We start from the raw sequence: 23,002 nt of genomic DNA on the forward strand, positions 1-23,002 counted from the left end.
ACACAGCTAGGGAGACTTCAAAAGGAAAAAAATACAACTAGGCAAACATAAATACACTTCACTTTAGACAAACACAGTCATTCTTAGATATGCCCAAAACACAGTAGCATTTGTGTATAAATTTCATTCAAATCACAACTGACTATGATTTGAAGTCAGGAGCATGATCCTAATTCTTGTCCATGTGTCACAATTCATGCACTTGCTTGTAGACGAAATAAGGGAAGGAAGAAGGTCCGAACGAGAAACAGTGCTGCTGGTTACGTCGATCCGTCATTCTTTCAGTTATTTCACGAATACGCCCAACGAGGCGGGACCCGCACTGGACGCCACGACCACCACCACCGAAAAGAACATACACAAATCGCGAGAGCGGACCTTCGCTCTCCGCTCCCGTTCAGTGAAACCACATTCTCCGCGGCATATAGGACACCTCCCACTCTTTTAGCCACCGCTGAGCAAAGCATGCATTTAAATGTGGTAACGTTTCCTGGCTGATCCAGTCTATAAACAGCAGCGCAAGAAAACACTACACATGCACTATTAAGCATACATTAATGCACTTTGCCTATATGTTTAATGTAGATTTGTTGTAACCGTTATCTCAGGCTCTTGGGAACTGGGCTCTTGGGGGTTCCAAGCTTGCAGAGGCTTATTTTCAATGCTGGAAATGCAAAGATGTGCTGCGGGAAACAATTGGTGTACTCTAGCTGGCCCTGAATCGCAGCTGCACCGGCCGTGCGTGATACGGCTGCTGCCAATGAAGGCGGTTGTATGCAGAGCACTGCTGGGCTGTCAGCAGCAGCGACCGAAGGGCTTGGTGCAGGATTTTGATGATGTCTCACATGCAGGCAAATGTTGGGAGGACACAGTGACCACACCGAGCCAGGCAAAGCACCAAGGCACAAGGTAAGTATATGTAAAATAATGGGAGAAATAAAGAGGTTGTCAAAATGGTAAAGCAGTTCTTGGTGGGGAGCATTGAAGTCTCTGAAGATTTTTGACATCTTAATTCTCCTTCTCAATCTAGTTAGTAGCTTCAGTCGCTCGCTCTCTCCCTCTCTCTCTCTCTCTCTCTATTTCTCTCTCTATATCTTCCTCTCTCTCTTTCTCTCTGGTACACACATAAACATACCTCCTGAAGGACATATAAACAGTTGTTGATATGTCAGATGTCTGTCCACACCTTCTGCTTATAATTTCCATTTCTGTTTCTAGTAATGTACCCTGGAATGAGCCAGAACCTCTCAGAATATTCCCTCTACTTTTAGACTCTTTAAAGGAAAGTACAATTACGAACTCTTCAAAGTTGCAATATACACAACAGATCAGGCAAATGCCAGAAGACAAAACACAATGAAGACAGAATACTTCAAAAAACTCCATTCGGTTCTACGTAGTCCTATGTAAAGAAAATGTATAAGGCTGAAAATTTAAAAAGAACTTCTACACACAAACTAAACTATTGCTTCTTCCTTAGGCTTTACAGTCTGATTATGGGATACCTTTTGTCCCATGGAGTCTATGCACCGGACTTTAAATTATTAGAGTCCTTTCCATGCCATCTTGGTGAATGGGGACCCTCCCTCTAGATTCGCGCTAGAACCGGCTTTCTCTTAGTTTTACACATTCTTCTCTGTATCCAGAATTCTTGTCCTTTTTTTCTTATCCTTTGGATCGATATCTTTTTAAGTATGCAGAGGGGGTAAGACATCCATCTTTTATTAACAGCTAAGAAGCATAATCCAGTTTACTATCCTTTCATTCTTTAAGGAAAAAAATCTTAATAATTATTATTTTCCTGTCTGATAAGAACAGAGGTAAGGAAAATCAGACATGTATGTGTGAAACGAAGAACTGATCTTTTGAATGATGCATTACTGATTCCAGTTAGCTTTGCTCTTCAAATACAGGATGAGTTACATCATTGTATTTTCAGGAGGTTGTAAACTTACTCTCGGTTTTAAAAAATAAAAAGAATATTACAATCCTATATTATGATACTTCACTAGAGTATCCCCCAGAGTGGGGGCCATATCATTACATCTGAGTATACTCTATAATGGTAGGCACATGGTAAAAAGTTAATACATGTTTAGTGAATGAATGAATAAAGCTTTGTCTCAAAAGGACAGATTTGAATAAGTTAGTAGAGAAATGCACTTTGATGGGTCTGCAAAGTGTACGTAAGTGACTAATGAAATAGGAGGTGGGCATTACCAGGAAAGAAACATCCAAGTTTACATTAAGAGATTGTATATTTCATATTTAATAGTGAGGTTATAAATCAAATGACTTTGGGAAAAGATTATAATAATGCTATTTCTCCACATATTTGTTTATTTTCTTTCTTTATTTATTTATACACACCTTGTCTTGTTCCACAACAAGTTTCAGTATGGGGACTTACAAATCGAGGGATAAGATTTATGCATAGAAATGCATACCTCTCGTGCTGCACAGTTGCTAAAAGTGGATTCACATTTTAACTGATTATGCCACAAGACTCACTGAATGAAAGAAGCTATTTTATCACTAAATTATAGTCCACTTACAAACCATTCCCCACCTATAGCAATTACTTTTATGGCCAGTTATTCATAAAATTTGCTATTAATGATTCTTATATGATACAGTATGATAGGAATAGCTGAAAACATAAAGACACAAAACGTTTACATTACTTAGGTATAGTGTAAAGAAGACTGGATGTTGCCTTCTTATAAATCAATATTTGGAAGTCCCTAGTTAATTCCACACCCTACTGACCATGCCAGTGTTGAAAGGGATATGTGGAAATAGGAATACTTACCCATCACTGTTGAGAATGTAAATTGATACAAACACATTTGAGATCAAGTCTCCGATGATCTCCAGTGATACTTAGTAATTTCTTTTTTTTAATTTATTTTTTATTTTTTTTCAACATTTATTTATTTTTGGGACAGAGAGAGACAGAGCATGAACAGGGGAGGGACAGAGAGAGACGGAGACACAGAATCGGAAACAGGCTCCAGGCTCCGAGCCATCAGCCCAGAGCCCGACGCGGGGCTCGAACTCACGGACCGCGAGATCGTGACCTGGCTGAAGTCGGACGCTCAACCGACTGCGCCACCCAGGCGCCCCAGTAATTTCTTAATATTTACTAGTACTTAGTAAATCCTGCAATAATACTTAGCAAAAATGAGGATCTTCATACTCCATAGCCAGCATTTTCATTTCTGGATGTACACCACCTTCAAAAGACTGCTACGCATGGGCATAAAAATCATACTGCCTTATATACTGGAAACAATCTAAATTACCACGGAAAGACAACATCCATTAAATGTAGTAACAGGCAGTGGCTAAAAACAAATGTAACTTTATGCATCATAATGCATTTTATTTTTCTTTAATTGTTTTAATGTTTACTCATTTTAGAGAGAGAGACAAAGAGAGCATGAGAGTGAGCTGCCTTTGAAGAAGTGACTCAGTGAGCAGGGAAGAGGCAGAGACAGAGGGAGACACAGAATCCAAGCAGGCTCCAGGCTCTGAGCTGTCAGCACAGAGCCTGACACGGGGCTCAAACCAATGAACTGTGAGATCATGACCTAAACCAAAGTCAGATGTTTAACCGACTGAGCCAGGAGCCCTGCATTGTCATGAATTTTAGAAGACATAGTTTCAACTAAATAAAATGTGCTTTGGAACTATACCTCAATATAAGTCAGGAAAACAAAATAATTCCTTCTCATTCCATATATATATGTATGTATGTACGTATATATATTCAATTATATATGCACATATGTATGTTTGTATATGTATATATTTAATTTTTAAGAACCCATAATTTTATAATAAAACAAACATAATCATGAAATATTCCTAGAGCTGGCTCTTCCCTTCCTTGGTCTTTGGTCCTGCCTCAGGCCTGTAGGCTTACACCTTACTCCATTCGCCATCCTTTCCTCAAAGGAGGCTGTCTGAAGCATAATGCAGTTTTTGTCATAGCAGGGAGCTTATCTGTCACTCTATGGATTTAAATAATGTGCAGCTTCTTCCTTCATACTGAGGCAGACTGCTTTGGTGAGCCTTTTCATACATGAAAATTTGACTCAAGTGTCTAACCATGAAGTGATTAAATAATGGGGAAAGTTCTAAACAATTACATAATGTTGAATAAACAGCTCTTCAGAACAGCTGCAATGTGTCCAGCAGAAAGGCCATGAGTAGGGGGGGTGATTGCAGTGAAATTATGATGCAATTTTTTTCCATTTCCTCTTGGCTAAGGCTGAAGTTGGGGGTGGAAATAGAGACCCTTCTTTTAGAAGGGACAAGGACAGGCAAGGCAGGACATCCTCAGAAAATGAGCACGCCCAAGGAGCAGAGCAGCAGAGCAAGGCTCGGGAGAGGGCAGTTTCCTGCAAAGGGGCAGACCCGTTGTCTTGTTTCCTGAGAATTCATTTTTAAGTCTCCTTTTTTGCACTGCGATCCCCTGGTTTATGTCTGTTAGACACGCCCACCTTGTATTGGCTATATTTCGTGGAATCAAGCCAGCCGATGAGAAAACTGCAGCCTGATGGCAAAGGGAAATTGGTATTGATGCTGCTTGAAACAGTCAAGGGCTTCAGAGCACAAAGCAGAGAGGTCAAAGTGAGGGTTCTGAGCACGGTGCTGAAGGGCAGCACGGTCCTGGTGCTTCTGTGGAGGCAGCAGGTGTGAGGAGAAGGAATTGAGGGCACCATGCAGGTGGAGTTGAGTGACCGCAGCAACTGCAGCAGGAGAGGTGGCCAGGCCCGCCCTTGGGGCAACACTACCTGGCAGGACAAGCACTTGGTAATAGGACGCTTCAACGTCCGAAGGGTCCATCAGAAGGGTTTGTGAGCCTCTCTTCTAGAAGAGCTGGGAAATAGAAAGGAATGGAGAGAAGGGGAAACCTCAGGTTGGTATCTGCTGGGCCTTTGCAAAGAAAGAGCAATATGGGTGCTGTCCCCAGCAGGACAGAGAGAGAAAGAAACGGGCACTTCCTACACCACACCAAGTTAGGTGGCCTGGAAGTTCTCCCTTGCAGGTTAAATGACTGAAAGCCTCCCTCAGTCATACGGCCATATCTTAATACATGGATGGATGGCCTTATACAGCCTCAATATATGTTTAATTGGCTTAGATTTTTATTTCAAACTTGGTGCTCTGTAGCAAGTCAAAATTAACTGGTCGATTACGACCATAATTTAAAGTTGCCAGGTTTGCTAGTGTTAATAACAACTTAGTTTCTTTGGAATGAAGTTTTTCTTTCAAATGACCAGGACAAACAGTAAGAAATCTAGGAAACATATAATTTCATTAAGATACTAATCATCTTTTTTCACCTCTTCTGCAAAATGACAGGTCAGGTAACAGCAGCTCTTCAACCCCAAATACTTCAAAACAACAACAATAATAAAAAGAAATATCTCTTTGCCAAATAAGAACATAAACTTTTGGCTGCCAACAACCTGTGAGAATGACTTTATAATTTCTCATCACAGGCTATGGTTTATCAGGCCACTTAACTATTTTTAGAAGTAGACAGTGTTACTTATAATGCAGTATATCTTGCAAGTTCAACCTTTGCAATTCATGTCATCCAGGGGATTTAACTTGGGGAGCAAAATCTCCATGGTCACCTGGTCACCTGCATTTAGAAAGATGAGCTGTCTATGCAAGGTTACAGTGCTTTCTTTTCCCCCTCAGTATACAATACTGTTAAATATCACCTGTGTGTTCCCATTAACTTTGCAAGGTTATTGAGGGCTTGCATTTTCAAATACCTCTGATTCGTCAAATTCAATTAGAAATGAAAATACAGATTTATTTATTACATAAATTGTAAGGAATAATCTACTTCCTGCTTATTTGCTTTTGGGGGGAGAGAGTGTGAAAAAAAATCCCAAGAGAAAAATAATATTGAAGTTCAAACATTTCCAAAATATGAAATATTATGTTTAGAACTCTTAGAAAGTTAACACAGGATAGAAAAATGAATCATAGGGGCACCTGGGTGGCGCAGTCGGTTAAGCGTCCGACTTCAGCCAGGTCACGATCTCGCGGTCTGTGAGTTCGAGCCCTGCGTCGGGCTCTGGGCTGATGGCTCAGAGCCTGGAGCCTGTTTCCGATTCTGTGTCTCCCTCTCTCTCTGCCCCTCCCCCGTTCATGCTCTGTCTCTCTCTGTCCCAAAAATAAATTAAAAAAATGTTAAAAAAAAAAAGAAAAATGAATCATAAACTCTGGCACAGACGATTTCTAGAAACTAGAAACATAGAATGTTTCTGACATAATAGTGAATGCAAAGGTATATATTCCAAGAAATTTAAAAAAAAAGGAAAGAAACTTGAAAGAGTCTTAAAAACAAGACTCTTAAAATGAGTCTTCCTTTACGGTTTTTACTATGTTTAAATTGTTCCTTCAGCCACCAAGAGATATGATGGTTTCTGAGTAGTGTTTACCTTTGGTGATATCTTCGTCTCCCCCTGTTGTCCAAAGTGATTCAATACATCACTCTGGAAACAGACACTCCCTTTCTCTGTTATTTGTAAGCTGACGTGAAGTAGACAGACACCTTCTGAAGTTTTATGCATGCTGTGTTTTTTCTTCTTGCTGCAACAGGAAAAGCCTTTCTTTTAACCTGGCTGCCTTTGAAGAAGTGACTCAGACATCCTCATGGCCTGTAAAGGTAAGAGTAAATACAGCCAGTTAATAATTTTTCCTTATTTATGACTAAAAATATGCAGTTGCAGGGATGTTACAATCAGTGAGATTGATACTTTAAAACCTGTCACTTATCCCTTTTGAACACTGGAATTTTTAACTTCAAGGAGCATGTTCCATTAAAATTTTAAAAAAATAATAAAAACTACCTGATTGAATGTAAAAGTTAAGATATAAACAATGTTTTAGTTATCATGAATATAAACATAGTGAATTAATAACAAAAGCTGCATAGCAGAATTCAGAAGGGCAGTATTTAATGCCAAACACAAAGACAGGCTGATATTCCAAGTTTAAAGGGATTTGAAGAAAACTTTTCACACAGAAGTTAAGAAGTGTTAAAGTACAGTTCAGTATTTTTAAATTTCCCATTTGTTGTTTAAAATGTGTGATATACCCATTTATTTTAAAGAATTCAATAGGTGTAGTGGTAAATTCTAATAAATTTAATGGACTAAAAGTAATCATTTCTGAGCAAAAATCTTTCAAAACTTCTTTGATAGTAAATTATGTATAAAAAAGCAAACAGAAAATAACTAATTTAAATAAGCAGATTAATTAAGGATTTTGTAGGGGGAGCTGGGAATTTTCTCAAGTTCCTAAAAGTGCATAAATATCATAAGTGCTGTTTTACTTTAAATACCTTCTCAAAAGACAAGAGAGAGGGATTTGTTGTAAGTAATGAGTTTCAGTCTCACCGAAAACACTTGTGAAGTTATATAAAAATTGAAATTATGATGTGCTTTCATTCCATTATCAGAACAAACCATTAAACTCTAGCCTATAATAAAAAGTTTTAGCATGAAGCTAAATTAGTATAATTGGCAGAAACCTTTTAACCTAATCACAAATAGGATAAGAGAGTACACCAATGTAAAATATCCGAAATTAAATTAATGAAGCATTCAAAGAAACATGTATCGCTTATTTGCTTTCTTCACCAAAATACACTTTTGGATGCTATTTAATATGGAACAGAGGAGATAATCTTTTCATTTTTCTTCAACATTTAATGTACACCAGTCCCTGAGTATCACAAGGAAAGCTCAAACAAATTGTAAAATATAGACATGAAACAACAAAATCATGAATTTTAATATGTGTGCCTCATTTTTACACTTGAAGACGAACTAAAAAAAAAAATCTTGACAAGTCTTTTCTTTCACCGAAGACTGACACAAACACTTAATCCAAAACACTTCATCACTTTATAAGAGTTACAGCAACAACAGTAGCCTGTAAGGTAAAGAGTTGCAGAGTACGTGAAATATTTATAAGCTAGTTATACATTTTTAAAAGAGTAGATAGAAATTCAAAGCCAGATAGAAATTCAAAGGAGTTCCTTCTTTATCTGGTGGTCTGAGACTTTGAAGAAACTTGTGACTGGAAAGCAATAGTAAGATCAAAATATGATTAATCTACCAAAAAAGCAGGGATGTTCAGTAATGATAAAGACTCACCACTAAACTTAGAGGCAAATTTTCAGATGAAAACCCAATACTCCTGCAACCTATTTCAAATAGCACATGAAGTGGGCAAAACATCTGTCAGAGACTCTATTCTATTTAAAAGAAATGAAAAGGAAGCTTCCTTTTGAATCAGAAATCTGGTTTGAGAGGGCAAGACAGATTATCATCATTATTTACTTAAAACATTTTGGTAGACAGGAACGCCTGGGTGGGTCAATCGGTTAAACATCCCACTTTGGCTCAGGTCATGATCTCACGGTTTGTGAGTTCGAGCCCTGCATCGGGCTTTGCACTGACAGCATGGAGCCTGCCTCGCTCAGATCTTCTGTTTCCTTCTCTCTCTGCCCCATCCCTAGCTCTCCCTCTCTCTCTCTCAAAAATAAGTAAACACTAAACACACTTAAAAAATTGATCCTTGATGGGGGGCCTGGGTGGCGCAGTCGGTTAAGCGTCCGACTTCAGCCAGGTCACGATCTCGCGGTCCGTGAGTTCGAGCCCCGCGTCGGGCTCTGGGCTGATGGCTCGGAACCTGGAGCCTGTTTCCGATTCTGTGTCTTCCTCTCTCTCTCTGCCCCTCCCCCGTTCATGCTCTGTCTCTCTCTGTCCCCCCAAAAAATAAATAAACGTTGAAAAAAAAATTAAAAAAAAATTGATCCTTATATATGTTTTTTAAAGTGAAGGATAACACGTGTAAAGTGCATAAAGAGCACCAAACTGAAGTACATTATTTTTTTATGTACTTAAAAGTTCTCCACTATTAAGTAGTAGAGCCTTATGTATGGAGTCTTATGGGTTAAACTCCCGACTATGAGATCAAGACCTGAGCTGAGATCCAGAGTCAGAAGCTCACCGGACTGAGCCACCCAGGTGCCCCAGGTTCATGATTTTTTAACTAAAGAGCACTTGTAACCACCAACAAAATTAAGATATAGAACATTTCTGGCACTTCATAAAGTTCCCTTTCTAGCCATAGTCCTACACCTCCACATCAGGTTGAACTTCTCTCTGCAATTTTATCATTACGAACTAGTTTTCCCTACATCACAGTTTTGCCTCTACTTTTCTCTGAAAGCCAATGACAACAGTGCTTTTGGCACCAAACCCAAGAAAGGATTGTTTGTTCCCGTGTTACTATTCCTGGTTGCTATTGATTGGCCATTCTCTCCTCTCCCAAATCTGACGTGGTGTTACACGGTATTCCTCCCACTTTACTGCTTGAGGTCCCTTAGACCACCTTCTCAAGAGCAAAAGGAATACTTTTGCCTGTATGTTTTTTTGTATGCCCAGAGGGGAGAAGTTCAGGTTGAATCCCGTGGGAAGCAAACTGCTATATATCATTGGTATGGACCTCTAGTTTAATGAGGCCAAATGACAAGTTTGTTTCCACATGATCCTAACCCTAAACGTGCCCAAATTCTAAATGTCCAAATTCTCAATGTACAAACTTAAATACCTATCTTGATCCATTCTTCCAACCTGAAGGTTAAATAAATACATGAATCACCTGGCAACTGTTCCTCATTAACACCACATGTATACACAACCTTAATGAGCCTATCATTACTACAAAGTTTATGTAAATGTTTAAAGGACCATCCACTGGATGTCCACGTTCCTTCACCAGTTTTTGTTTGTTTGTTTTTAATCCCTCTCCAAGAACTCATTCACACTATGCTTGAATTCTCTTAATAGTGGAGAACTTACTTTCTCCAAAGGAAACTTAGTCCTTTCTTCAAATTTATTTTTTAGAGACTTAAAGGATTCTGAAAACTATACCCCCACATACATACAACTTGCATGAATTTGGTATCAGTGCTGAAGGAAGGTCATTCTAATCTGAGAATTATATAGATGTCACTCCAACTTTAGTCTATGTATAGTGAGGGTACTTATCCAAATCTGCATGCAGCTGTTATAAATTTCTTCCTTACAGTAAACCAGAACAATTTTCCTTTGTCCTTCCCATTCATATGTCTTTAGAATAGTGACAATAATTTGTTTTCATAATGGTCCCTCTAATTTTTGAAAATAACTATCATGAATCTTGATCCACACCTATGTTCAATCAAAGACAGCATAGTGTTGTCGGACTAAATGAATGCAGGTGTGAGAACTCCAATAATTTATGGATTTGTAAAGATGAGGAGTAAAAACTCTGATAATCTTTGGGAAAAAAATGGTATCTAATTAGGGAGTAATATAAATGGCAGTCATGTGAAGAGCAAAAGGAAAAATGATACTAGAAAAGCTGTAATTTATATTTTTTTTAAAAAGAAGACTTTTTCATGCATTAGGGCTTATATATAATAATACACAGGCTCCTGACTAATGCAGCAAATCTCTAAATTTGAAGCTAACAGATAAGTGAAATAGTAACATTTTCACCTGGCAATAATATAGAAAACAGGTGATTCTCTAAAAAAAATCAAAGCCAAACATTAAAGAATTCCGTATTTTATCTTTTGTAATACCAGGTAAGCTTACAAAGGCATTCACACTATCAAAAATTTTTGGGTGCTTTATTACAAAGTACTGAGAAACCAAAGCTCCATTAGATATTATACTACCCTTAAGCTCATCAATTAGATTTGTGTGTTCTCATAGTATATAGAATTAAACCACTAGTTCTCAAAGTATATGGTCAGGGGGCAGCATTAGTTCATCTGGAAATAGAAATGCAAATTCAAGCCTCAGCCCCACCCCCAACTCCTGAAATCAGAAACTCCAGAAAGGGGACCAGGAATTTGTGTTTGAACAAGCCCTCCACGTGGTTCTGGTACAGCGGAAAGAATAAGCACCTGAAGCAAACTTTGCAATAGCAGTAGGATTGATAAAAAGCGATAAAACAGCCTCAGCAATTACAAGGTACCCTCATAATATTTAGGGAAGGGAGACTATGCCTTGAAACTCAGAATTATGGGGCGCCTGGGTGGCGCAGTTGGTTAAGCGGCCGACTTCAGCCAGGTCACGATCTCGTGGTCCGTGAGTTCGAGCCCCGCGTCGGGCTCTGGGCTGATGGCTCAGAGCCTGGAGCCTGTTTCCGATTCTGTGTCTCCCTCTCTCTCTGCCCCTCCCCCGTTCATGCTCTGTCTCTCTCTGTCCCAAAAATGAATGAACGTTGAAAAAAAAAATTTTTTTAAAAAGAAACTCAGAATTATGATTCAAAACTTATGTCTAAGTTTATCCTTTTAGGAGTAGAGAATATCTAGTTCCTTTTACCGTTTCACTTTGGAATTTATAATTTTGCAGCTCTTTGAGCAGACGTTTCATGGGACTCCAAAAAATATATTTTTAGGGGCCCCTGGGTGCCTCAGTCTGTTAAGCGTCCGATTTCGGCTCAGGTCACGATCTCACGGTCCTTGAGTTCGACGCGCCTCGGGCTCTGTGCTGACAGCTCGGAGCCTATAGTCTGCTTCAGATTCTGTGTCTTCCTCTCTCTCTGACCCTCCCCCGTTCATGCTCTGTCTCTCTCTGTCTCAAAAATAAGTAAACATTAAATATATATATATATATATTTGGAAATCATTTATTTTGCCCAAATTACCCACCATTTTTCTCACAACCACTACTAGCAATCTTCCGCACTCCTTTTCCTCTGGTTTAGGGGGTAAGTTACGGCAACGGTGAATAGGGAAAATGCAGGAAAGGCAGTAGAGGAGGCAGGAGATCATTGGTCCTCTGAATTCAGAAGTCACAGATACTATGAGAAAAATGAAAGAAATGGCCTAAATTTAAATATGGGCTGAGATTTTCATTCTCTTGCAGATGCACAGGACCAAAGAAGTAGAGGTCTGCCTGGCTTTCTTCCTGGAGCTCCAGCCCCTGACCGCAGCTTTCACCTCTCATATCCCCACCCAGAGAACCAAGTGTGGCAGCCAGCTCTCCCTCGGCCAGGCAGTCTTCCTCCTGGGCTAGAATATTTAAGCCAGGTGTTTTTTTCTATTTCTACACACGTTTGCCCCTTAAAATGAATACCAACTTGGTTTCTTGCTTTTCAACTGATGGGGTTTTGGGGTGATGGGGGTTCGGAGCTGACGGCCAAGAAAGAATTCTTGAAGACTTCTTTGGTGCAAAAAAGCGATCTTATTAAAGCACGGGGACAGGACCCATGGGCAGAAAGAGCTGCACTGGGGTTGTGATGGGTAACTAATTATATACCTTCCAGTTGGGAGGGGGTTAGGGATAGAGTAAATCACTAAGGAATTTTGGAAGCCAGGTTTCCAGGCCCCTATTGGGAAAACACCATTTATTACCATTTAGTAAAACCTCAATCATGAGACCCTTCAGGCGTATATCAGGGGGCCATAAGCTTGGAATATGATTGCCAGCATACATCTTGGGGAAGCTGAGACAAAGGAAGTTTCCAAAAGGATTTTTAGATGTTAAAGTAGATTTACAGGATGGGGGGGGGGGGGGGCAGGATAATGTTAAGTCAAGATTCCCTTTTGCCCCCAGCAAAGTGTCATCATCGAGGCAGCTGAGCTCCTAGGTCACTCTGCCGGTTTCAAGGACTTGCCAATGGGCTGTGGGCAGTAAGGGAATTTAATTTTTCATTTGCCTTGGTTTCTCACATCACCATGGCAAGCACTTAAAGCCCTTTCCTTTGTTCTTGGGCAGCCAGGAGTGTCCGAGGAGTATCACACATATTCCACGTGGGAGTGGGGGTGCTAGCTTGTACTTTGCTCTCAGCTTGCCTTATGCTCCCTCATCATCAACCAAGGTTGAAGGACTTCAACAAATGACGTGTTGAAGTGAGAAAAGCATTATAAATCATGAAATTATGAAAAAAAATTGTTTCTATTATTTGGAAAGAAATTCATTCTCTTTTATTTCCACTTCTATTTTTCTTATTTATTTGGCAGAGTGATGACACTAAACATTTTTGATGGAGCTGTTTAGCACATTTATCCTCCTTCTGCTCATTGCTCAAGGTATAAGCAAATGTATCCTCAAGGAATTGCCTAACACATCTAGTCACCTACAGCTATTTAATTAAAGAATATTTATTGAGTACTTGCTATAATCGAGACATGTAAAAAGCATAAAACCTAGTCCCTCTCACCCAAACACTCTGTAATCTAATTGGCATGCAAAAAGTGTTGACAAGAAGTGCAAGGTGATGTACTAAAGCCATATAAGCACACAGTTGTAATGTGTACAGGTGCATAGAGCAGAGAAAGCCGTTAAGGATCTAAGTACTCAGGAGAGAGTTCCATAATGATCTAAGAATTCAGGGTCCTCAACTGAATCTCAAAAGATGATATAAATCCAAGGGAAAGCAAGTTACCAAGTTAACATCATTGTCTTTGATACTGTTGCATCTTTAGGCCGATGTGCTTACAAGATCATATTACTATTAGATATAGTCATTGGAGGGTAAGCGGTGATTAAAGCCCTATAATAAATCAATCAAGAAATACCATCCTCTGAATTATGTGGCACACAAAGGACAATTATACTTTTATATATTATTGTTGCTTTTGTACTTTATCCCACAGAAGATCGGAAATACACTGATATTGAGATGTCAGCACATCTGCTGCAATTTTCAGCTTGTTTGGCATTCTTTCAAACCATAAAGTCTATCTCCTTTATCAAAATCAAATCTCTGTGTTAATTCCCTTAAGGTACAAGAGATTTCTGTTATGCCTGATAGGGTTTAAGCTGCATGCAGCATATGTTCCTGGGAAAATGTTTATAATTGCAGATGCCTTCTCCAGAAACCCACTGGCAGACAAATGTACTACAGAGACTGGAGAGCTCAGGGAGATGTGGAAAAGAGCTGGAAAAGCTAACCTACCATCTTCCATCTGCAGAAAGGATCAGCTGTAATAGCTGACTAGAGTTGATTAACTGCTGCAAGCTGTTTGGGAATGTTGTCAGACAAGGTTTTGCCAAGTATAAAAGTGATATACCAGTGCCAGAGGGCTGAGGTTTGATGATCACATATGGTCATCACATATTCTTCTTCCATCCATGAATGATGACACACCCGGAGCCAGATGCTTGACATGAATACATTTTTTTTACATTCCATAAATAGAGATATGAGCCCATTGGCTTCAGTTCTAAAATGAAGTCGATTTTCCATACCTATACCTTTGGTGATCTATTTCAGAAAATAAAAATATGCCACAAATTGGCGAATATCTTACTTCAAAGGGAAGTATAAGTTATTCACTTTACCCTAAAAGAACACTTACTCGCTTTAAAGCAGTGTACTTAAACAGGGTAAATGAGCATTTTAAATGTTTTATACCACAAGTCTGCAAGAGATATATATAAAATGAATTTTTGTGTGTTAAATTGTATCTGAGAACTGTAAGAACTGAATAAAATCATGAACATTTGAAAATAGTACATTCTTCAATAAACAGGAAAATACACAAAATCCTTCTAAATTAAAAAAAATCACAGTAAAAATTTAAAAACACATCTATTCTCCTTTAATCAAGTCCATCCAATGACTAATGAAAATCTTTTTTCCATTAACAGTTTGAAAATAAATTTTCAGGTATGTATGTAAATATATAATGCATATATACACATGTACACATGTGTATACATGTATGGATGTATGTGTATGCATTTATGTTGTTCATGTAGAGTTAAACCTAAATATAAAGCAAATAGATTATCTCTCTGGATTAACACGTTCTAATAGGTAATATCATTTTATACTATTAGTGTCAAAACAAAGGATAATTATTATAATTTAGTTGCCTATAGGTAAGAGTAGTGAGTTAAGTCTACAAAGACACATGTATAGATCCTATTTATTTGGAAGTATGTATACTAAGTGGAATACTTGTAAACCTGATAAGTTATACATAAGAATTTATTCTTAAGCTATATATCCAAGGCTGTCGTTTGATTTCTATCCTATGGCTTTCCTACTTGAGTGCTTTACTGGCCCTGACACCTAAATATGTGATCCAATCTTTTTAAAGTTTCCAAGATTCCTGGTCCATCAAATAATAGCAAACAGTGGTAAGGGCTCATTTGGAGCACAGTGTGTAAGTGGCCTAGCACTACTTGAAGGAAACTGCAAGAACAAAACAAGACCCTCAAATCCAGGGGTATTGCCCACAGAGACAGATCAAATCAAATGTTATTACAGAGGCTGCGGTGGGTGTAAGGGTAGAGAAAATAGGAAGGAAAGGTATTCAGAAGTTCCACAGTATCACTTAAGAATTGTTTATCCCAGTTCCTAACACTTGTTTAGTGATGCCAATACAACAGAGTAGAAAGCATGTCAAAACTGGTGGCAGTACAATCAATCTAGGTTCAAGTCCTAGCCCAACCATTTACAAGCTCTGTGATCCTGGGCAAACTGCTTAATCTCTCTGGGATTGCTTCTTCACAAGATAAATGTAATGATGCCTATGTCTCTAAGTTTTTGTGAGGATTACATCATACACTATGTCAAAATATCTACCGCAAGGACTACCTCACGATAGCCATTAAATAAACAACTGCTACTATTAGAAAGCAGAGAGGTACAATTTACCTTTCCAATGTGGAATGGATCTCAATTGATAGTCTCTAAATTTCAAGACTAAAACTTGATCCATGGCACCAACATTAAAGTTCCTAAATTCAAATCTTAGTCTTGCCCCCATAATTTTCTTCATCCCTAACTTACCTCTAATGGATCCACCGCTAAATAACTGTGGATATCCTTTGTGACTTTTCTTTCAACCGTCCATTTTTCTCAAAAGAAGAGAACAGAACTAACAATAGTACTCTATGAAAGACTGATTCTAATATTTAAAAATTGCCATAATTCTGAAAATAGGTTTTATAATATCTTAAATCATAAATTGTTTATGGAAAAGATTTTTTGTGAACCTTAAAAAAAGAGGACCCATGCACTCTTTTACCAATAATAAAATTTAAATAGAAGACATTTAGTTTTGCCTGTACCTCAGGATATACAAGGAGAATGAAGGAAATAATGTAATGTCAAATTTTCCGGACTTGTGATGCCCAATCAATACCTGATATTACTAATGACTATTTCAGCTCAAGCATTACCAGTGAGTTTATTAATGTGAAGGGAAAATAAAGTGAATATAATTTAGAGGTGAAATAGAAAAGAAAGTGTTAGAAAAGACAATGGTCTTCAGGGTTCATGAGTCTACCTTAGTGAAAATTCATTCTCACAACATATTTGAATATTTCCTTTAAAAATCTGCATTGTATACTTTTTAATATAGTCATTCTCAACTATCTGTGGCTATTTTATCTCTGTAAGTTAACTTCATTTTTAATTACATAAAGCAACTTTCCTAATATTAGCTGTTAGTGGCATAACTTATTCTGCTTAAATGGGTATTTTGTTGGCATCAGCAGGATTTGTTCGTGTTTTCTAATCCAAAGGAAGGTGTGAGTGAGAATAATTTATAAAATAACCTCTCTCAGCTTTAACAAAGACATTTTATCGCTATGAGGAATGAGTTGAGAGTGAAAGAGAAGTTAGGCAGGGTGGAGAGGAAAGGCCAGGCATTCGGGGGTCATTGATGTTTTGTTTCATTTCCTTTAAAAAAATGAGTTTTGAAACCTTTTAGGCATCATTGTTCAGAGACTGTTTTAAAATCTTCTCTGAGTATTGTTTCCAAGAGTTACTCTATTATCACTTTATCACAGGAGAACACAGAGTTAACCACAGTTCTTATTCTGATTCTTGGCATTTCTGCCTTGGAATTTTCAGGGTTCTTGTATTTTTTTTTTAAATTTTTACTTGAATTAAAAAATGTATCTTCTTTTTCATTATAAAATGTGAGCTGTTTTCAATATTTCCCCAGTAAAGAACATGGAAATTAATGAATGTCATGTGATAAGCAAGTTAATAGTAATATCTCCAAAGGTTTTCAAAGTGTGGTGTAATACCTTTTATTTCCTTTATGTCATTCTTTAACAGTTAGACCTGATAATTATACACCAGCAGGTGGAGCTTCTTGGAAGTAAGTATATTATATTCTATACTTATTAAAACGGTTAAAAATATTTTAGGCTTCAGAAATTTTGTTATATTTAAATATCTTCTAAACAATAATGTTAAATTGAGGATAAAGGTAGATCAAAAAGATCAGTAGGCCAGGGTGCCTGGGTGGCTCAGTTGGTTAAGCTTCCAACTTCATGATGTCACAGTTTTGTGAGTTTGAGCCCCGTGTCAGGCTCTGTACTGACAGCTTGGTGCCTGGAGTCTGTTTCAGATTCTGTGTCTTCCTCTCTCTGCTCCTCCCCCTCTCCGTCTCTCAAAAATTAATAAACAATAAAATGTTTTTTAAAAAGATCAGTAGGTCTTTTAAAATAAACATTTGAAGTAAATTGTTAGTCTGATATAGGTACACCTAAAAGCATGAACTCTCCGAGTCTTTGATAATATTGTTATCAGGAATCTAACAATTTTTATCTTAAAATAACAAAAGATTTTATCATTTCCATGTTTGGTAATAATTTATATTTACTTAATAATTTCATAAATGGAAATCAAGTTTGAGACTAAATAACAAAAACCCATTCTACTCTTGAAACTAATATTACACTATATGTTAACTAATTGGAATTTAAATAAAAACTTGAAAATGATAAGTAAATAACAAAAACCCATCAAACAAAATTTGATGTTTTATCATTTCACCAGTGATTCATCAAATGGCATGTTATTCAACAGTACATAGATTTTCGATGACTGACTGAATTCCAATTAATTATTTTTTGTCCTTAACATCTAAAATATGTCAAAATCATAATATATAGGTAGCAGGATAGCCCGCGGCCATAGATACACTGTCGAATAGATTTTAAACCAAATCATTACTATGCTGTGAGTCATCCCGTAAATTCCACAGCAGTGTTAGAATTATTTGAGGATTCCATTCTTTACAGCCTTGCTTCCTTAGTTGAAATGTGGAATTACATGTGCCCAGTAGGTCCTATATCTGGAATCAAAATGTAATCATCACACAGCTTTGCTCTGAGTTTACTTTGATTTCCATAGCTAAGTCCTCAAATTTTAGAGCATGGAAGTAGATTTGGGTGAAGAAGATACCCCATACTTAATAATTAGCTACTGTTTTCTTTTAATAACACTACCCCTTTTACTTATTGAAAGATTTGATACTAGGCAATAGCACTGTTTTGATGATTGGTTTTTTTGGTTTTTTGGTTTTTTTGCTCCCTTAGTGATACTTGGCACTGAGACCTCCAACAAATATGAGATTAAAAACAGTTTGGGACAAAGAATTTACTTTGCAGTGGAAGAAAGCATCTGCTTCAATCGTACTTTCTGTTCCACACTTCGAGCTTGCACTCTGAAGGTCATGGATAACTCAGGTCGGGAGGTGATTACAGTAAACAGGCCCTTGAGGTGTAATAGCTGCTGGTGCCCTTGCTACCTGCAAGAGGTTAGTCATTGGCTCTGGGTGTACTTGTATTTTTCTACGTTTGAAAAGGTTGGCAATTATTTATTTAACAAATGGCATTCATCTGGAGCTATAAGGCAATTCCCCTATCAGTTGCTCCTTTAGGATCCAAACAGCTTAAGGATGGTGATTCACTAGTTTTTTGTTTTGTTTCGTTTTTGTTTTTGTTTTTTTCCCAACCAAAAACTGTAGTGGCTTTCGTTTTGTTAATTAGCAGACAGCTCATGCATCATGTAAATGGGACACATCCTCCTGAATCTCTGTGTTAGCCACATAACTGGAATACCTATGAGTTCCACCATTAAGTAAATCTACCCTTTGTCTTCTCTAACTGGAGCAAAGTTTGGGAAGTACCAAGTAATACTAAAATCTTCCAAGGTGTTCTCTTGGTTAGGTATCAGTTTTAGTACAGAATCTCACATTCCATTCATCCATTTATGACAAACTTTAAACCTTGGCAAGACTATGCTATTGTTCTGAAGGGAATCAGTTCATTATTTTATTTTAATATATAATAGATTTTCATCATTATCTAGTAGATATAATAACCTTCACTGACATAATGCAGTTAAGTTGATAAGGAACCTTTACTTATTCTAATGTCTTTGATATCATAACATCTCTATGAGCTAGAAAGAATAGATTTTACTCTCCATATTTAGCAATTGAGGTAACTAGGGCTTAGAGAGTGGAGGTAACTTACCTACGATCACACATCCAGGAAATATGATGAATGGGGCTTGATCCAGGTATACTTATTCAAGCCCAAGTTTCTCTACTGTGCACCTATGTATAAGTACTCTACTTAGCAAGATGAGAAAAAAAATATTAATATGAATTGGAGTTAAGTAGGGAAGTTTCTGGAATATATATTGAAGCTAATCCTCCAATTGTTATAGGCAATTACTTGACTAAGTGATAAAGTCGCTAAGGTACTCATTTGGTGTCCAAGAATTTTCATCCTCCTACTAAGGATATTTAAGATCTAATATGCTTTAAGATGGTATAGTCAGTATAATATAATATATCCATTTGAATGTTTCTGATGTTTCTGATGAATGTTTCTGATAATTGATGTTTTATTTCATAGTAGTCCAATGTCACATAAATTAAAAATAAGATGTATCTGATACCGCTTAACAATTTTTTAAAGATTTGCTCAGAATCAAGCCAATTATTTTGAAAGTGATCCCAGAACAAATCTATATAATTCTGCCTTTTCAGTGTTTTTTGTTTGTTTTTAATTTAAGTGTAGTTGACATACAATGTTACATTAGCTTCAGGTGTACAATTTAGCGATTTGACAAGTCGAATCCCTGTAATTCTAGGCACTCTTATTGAAACCACCTTTGTTGATCCAGGAGCACTACAGATACACACGTATGACTATGAACTTAATAAATAATAAAAAAAAAGACAAAAGGAAAACAGATTATAAGGAGTGGATTGGATTTAAAAGCAAACAATTGTCACTATTTTCACCCACCTCTGGCTTATTTCACAACTTGGTCTGACTTGGTTTGACCATATAAACATGTTGAAATACAACATGATGAAAAGTAATGAAATTAAGGAAATGAAAGCAATGGGGTACAGCACTAAAGTAAAGCCTAAAAATGCAATTACAAGTCTCTCACACTTTGGAAAAAGTGAAACAGCAATCAAATTGGTGCGTAAAACTGTAACTTCACAAGAAACATTTGTTTTTAATTGAACCCAGAGAAGCTGGAAGCTGACAGCCTGAAGGGCAAACAATCATGAATAGTTAACAACTGGTAAGTGAGGGTTACAAATAGATGTGTGTTGTGGCAACACATTAGAGGCAGTGGAAGACACAGGAAACAGTGCCTGGCCAACTGCCACACCCGGAACAAAATGCCAAAGAAGACAGTGTCCCAGGGTCAGAAGACCGTTCTGGGAGAGGTTGTCTTCAGGGAAGTAAGATCAAAGAAAGACATGAATTTTTAGTGAGTAATGCCAAGCAAATACCTGTATAGTGAATATCTTTGTTTCTATAAAATATGAAAAAAATCCACTGCTGTGCTTCCTTAGAAGCAGATATTTAGAATATTTTGTAGAATACAAAAATAATTTCATAAAAGTTACTCTTTAGAAGGAAAGCGACTTGTAAAATTAAAATACAATAACTGTAGGAAAATCTTATTTTATTATTATCTCTTCTTGCAGTTAGAAATCCAAGCCCCTCCTGGTACTGTAGTTGGTTATGTTGCACAGAAGTGGGACCCCTTTCTGCCTAAATTCACAATCCAAAATGCAAACAAAGAAGATATTTTGAAAATTGTTGGTCCTTGTGCAACATGTGGCTGTTTTGGCGATGTGGATTTTGAGGTACGGTTGACAGAGTGAAGGAGGTTTTCACTTAGGTCCTCATGGTTTGCAACAGAATTCAATGTTAAAATATTCAAATCATGGGATATCTCTGAAATAAATTTAGAAAATAACGTATTTGTGAAATAATGTAATAAGCCCATATTGTGCGTGCCAGTAAGAACTCATAATTTCAGATATACTAAGTTCAAGGTTTTTTGTTTTTGTTTTTATTTTTTTTTTAATTTTTTTTTCAACGTTTATTTATTTTTGGGATAGAGAGAGACAGAGCATGAACGGGGGAGGGGCAGAGACAGAGGGAGACACAGAATCGGAAACAGGCTCCAGGCTCTGAGCCATCAGCCCAGAGCCTGACGCGGGGCTCGAACTCACAGAGCGCGAGATCGTGACCTGGCTGAAGTCGGACGCTTAACCGACTGCGCCACCCAGGCGCCCCTGTTTTTGTTTTTAAAGCATACTAAGGAGCACCTGGGGGGCTCAGTTGGTTAAGAATCAGGTCAGAACTCACAGTTCCCGAGTTTGAGCCCCTCTCTCTCTCTCTGCCCTTCCGCCGCTCGTACTGTCTCTTTCTCTCAAAAATAAATAAATAAACTTAAAAAATAATAATAAAATAAAAATAAAGAACACACTAAAACTTTTTTGGTTTATGTGGAATTACAGCACCCATGGTATAAAGTAAATATATATTAGCTTAGAATCACCTTAAATTAGATCATCTTTTCCTCTAGCTCTGGTGGTTAACATATCCTACTTCAGATCTCATCTAAGAAGTACACTCCATTAAAAATCACTAATTTATCTTTTTAATATAATTTTTTGTCAGATTGGCTTCCATACAACATCCAGTGCTCATTCCAACAAGTGCCTTCCTCGGTGCCCATCACCCACTTTCCCCTCTCCCCCACCTCCCATCAACCCTCAGTGTGTATTTAAGAGTCTCTTATGATTTGCCTCCCTCCCTCTCTGTAACTTTTTTCCCCCTACTCTTCCCCGATGGTCTACTAAGTTTCTCAAGATCCACATTTGAGAAAATATCACTAATTTAAAAGCTATGATCATAAGACTTGCTACGTTAATTTTTTTTTTAATTATTTTTTTTCAACGTTTATTTATTTTTGGGACAGAGAGAGACAGAGCATGAACGGGGGAGGGGCAGAGAGAGAGGGAGACACGGAATCAGAAACAGGCTCCAGGCTCTGAGCCATCAGCCCTGAGCCTGACGCCGGGCTCGAACTCGCAGACCGCGAGATCGTGACCTGGCTGAAGTCGGACGCTTAACCGACTGCGCCACCCAGGCGCCCCACTACGTTAATTTTATAAAACAATCTACACTTACATAAACAGTTAAATGTTTAACATTTTAACTCAATGTTAAAAAACAATAGGCAGTTGTAAATTCAATTGTAACAATAAGAACTATGTTAACTACTATTCCTGGAAATATCTTTTAGGCAAAGGAGAGCTCATTTAAAGTGTCTATTTATTATTCATCCCTTCCTTCATTCATACATTCATATGTAGCCTACCTGGGACATTCAGTTTGAGGAACTTTAGTGAACACTATTTACCTAGAATGTGATGGAAATTTTACAAAGCGAACTGTTGTAACTCTACCGCACTCCAAAAAGACTTGGCATGCTTTCCTAAGACTAAAAGATAAAAATATGCCCTATGATTGAGAAATAAAAAGTTTTAGTAAAGGTATATCGATGTCCTAAGTAACCTTCTCTATTTCTATCTTTTCCCACTTTACATAAAGTAACAATTTATATTGAATCCTTTCAGCCTTTGAATGAGAAACAGGGCAAGCAAATGAATAGTTGATAAAGTTTAACTGTAGATTTCTTCTAGCTGTGAAGGACTATAGATTTTGATGTCAAATTAATCTGAATTTCCTGTGCTATATTTGCCTAGAGGATTTTTTTTTAGTGAAAATAGGACTTAGGTTTAGTTATAAAGGAAAGACCTAGTAAATTTTGGAGTATAATATAAAAATGAGATTAAGCAATGGCTGATAATGTT

At 37.5% G+C, this 23,002-nt stretch overlaps 1 protein-coding gene across 1 annotated transcript in view; it reads left to right on the plus strand.

Annotated features, from left to right (window-relative positions):
• Positions 1-693: 693 nt before the first annotated feature.
• PLSCR5 (phospholipid scramblase family member 5) overlaps positions 694-23,002 on the plus strand; it is a 78,228-nt gene continuing 55,919 nt past the window's right edge. The window contains exons 1-6 of the mRNA XM_043593310.1: positions 694-909; positions 6,631-6,697; positions 11,967-12,130; positions 17,125-17,167; positions 18,393-18,613; positions 20,819-20,980. Of these exons, the coding sequence (XP_043449245.1) occupies positions 6,685-6,697; positions 11,967-12,130; positions 17,125-17,167; positions 18,393-18,613; positions 20,819-20,980 (603 nt within the window). The 5' untranslated portion in view covers positions 694-909; positions 6,631-6,684. The remainder of the gene's footprint in view (positions 910-6,630; positions 6,698-11,966; positions 12,131-17,124; positions 17,168-18,392; positions 18,614-20,818; positions 20,981-23,002) is intronic.

This window comes from Prionailurus bengalensis, chromosome C2 (genome assembly GCF_016509475.1).
Source record: "Prionailurus bengalensis isolate Pbe53 chromosome C2, Fcat_Pben_1.1_paternal_pri, whole genome shotgun sequence".
Taxonomy (NCBI): Eukaryota; Metazoa; Chordata; class Mammalia; order Carnivora; family Felidae; genus Prionailurus; species Prionailurus bengalensis.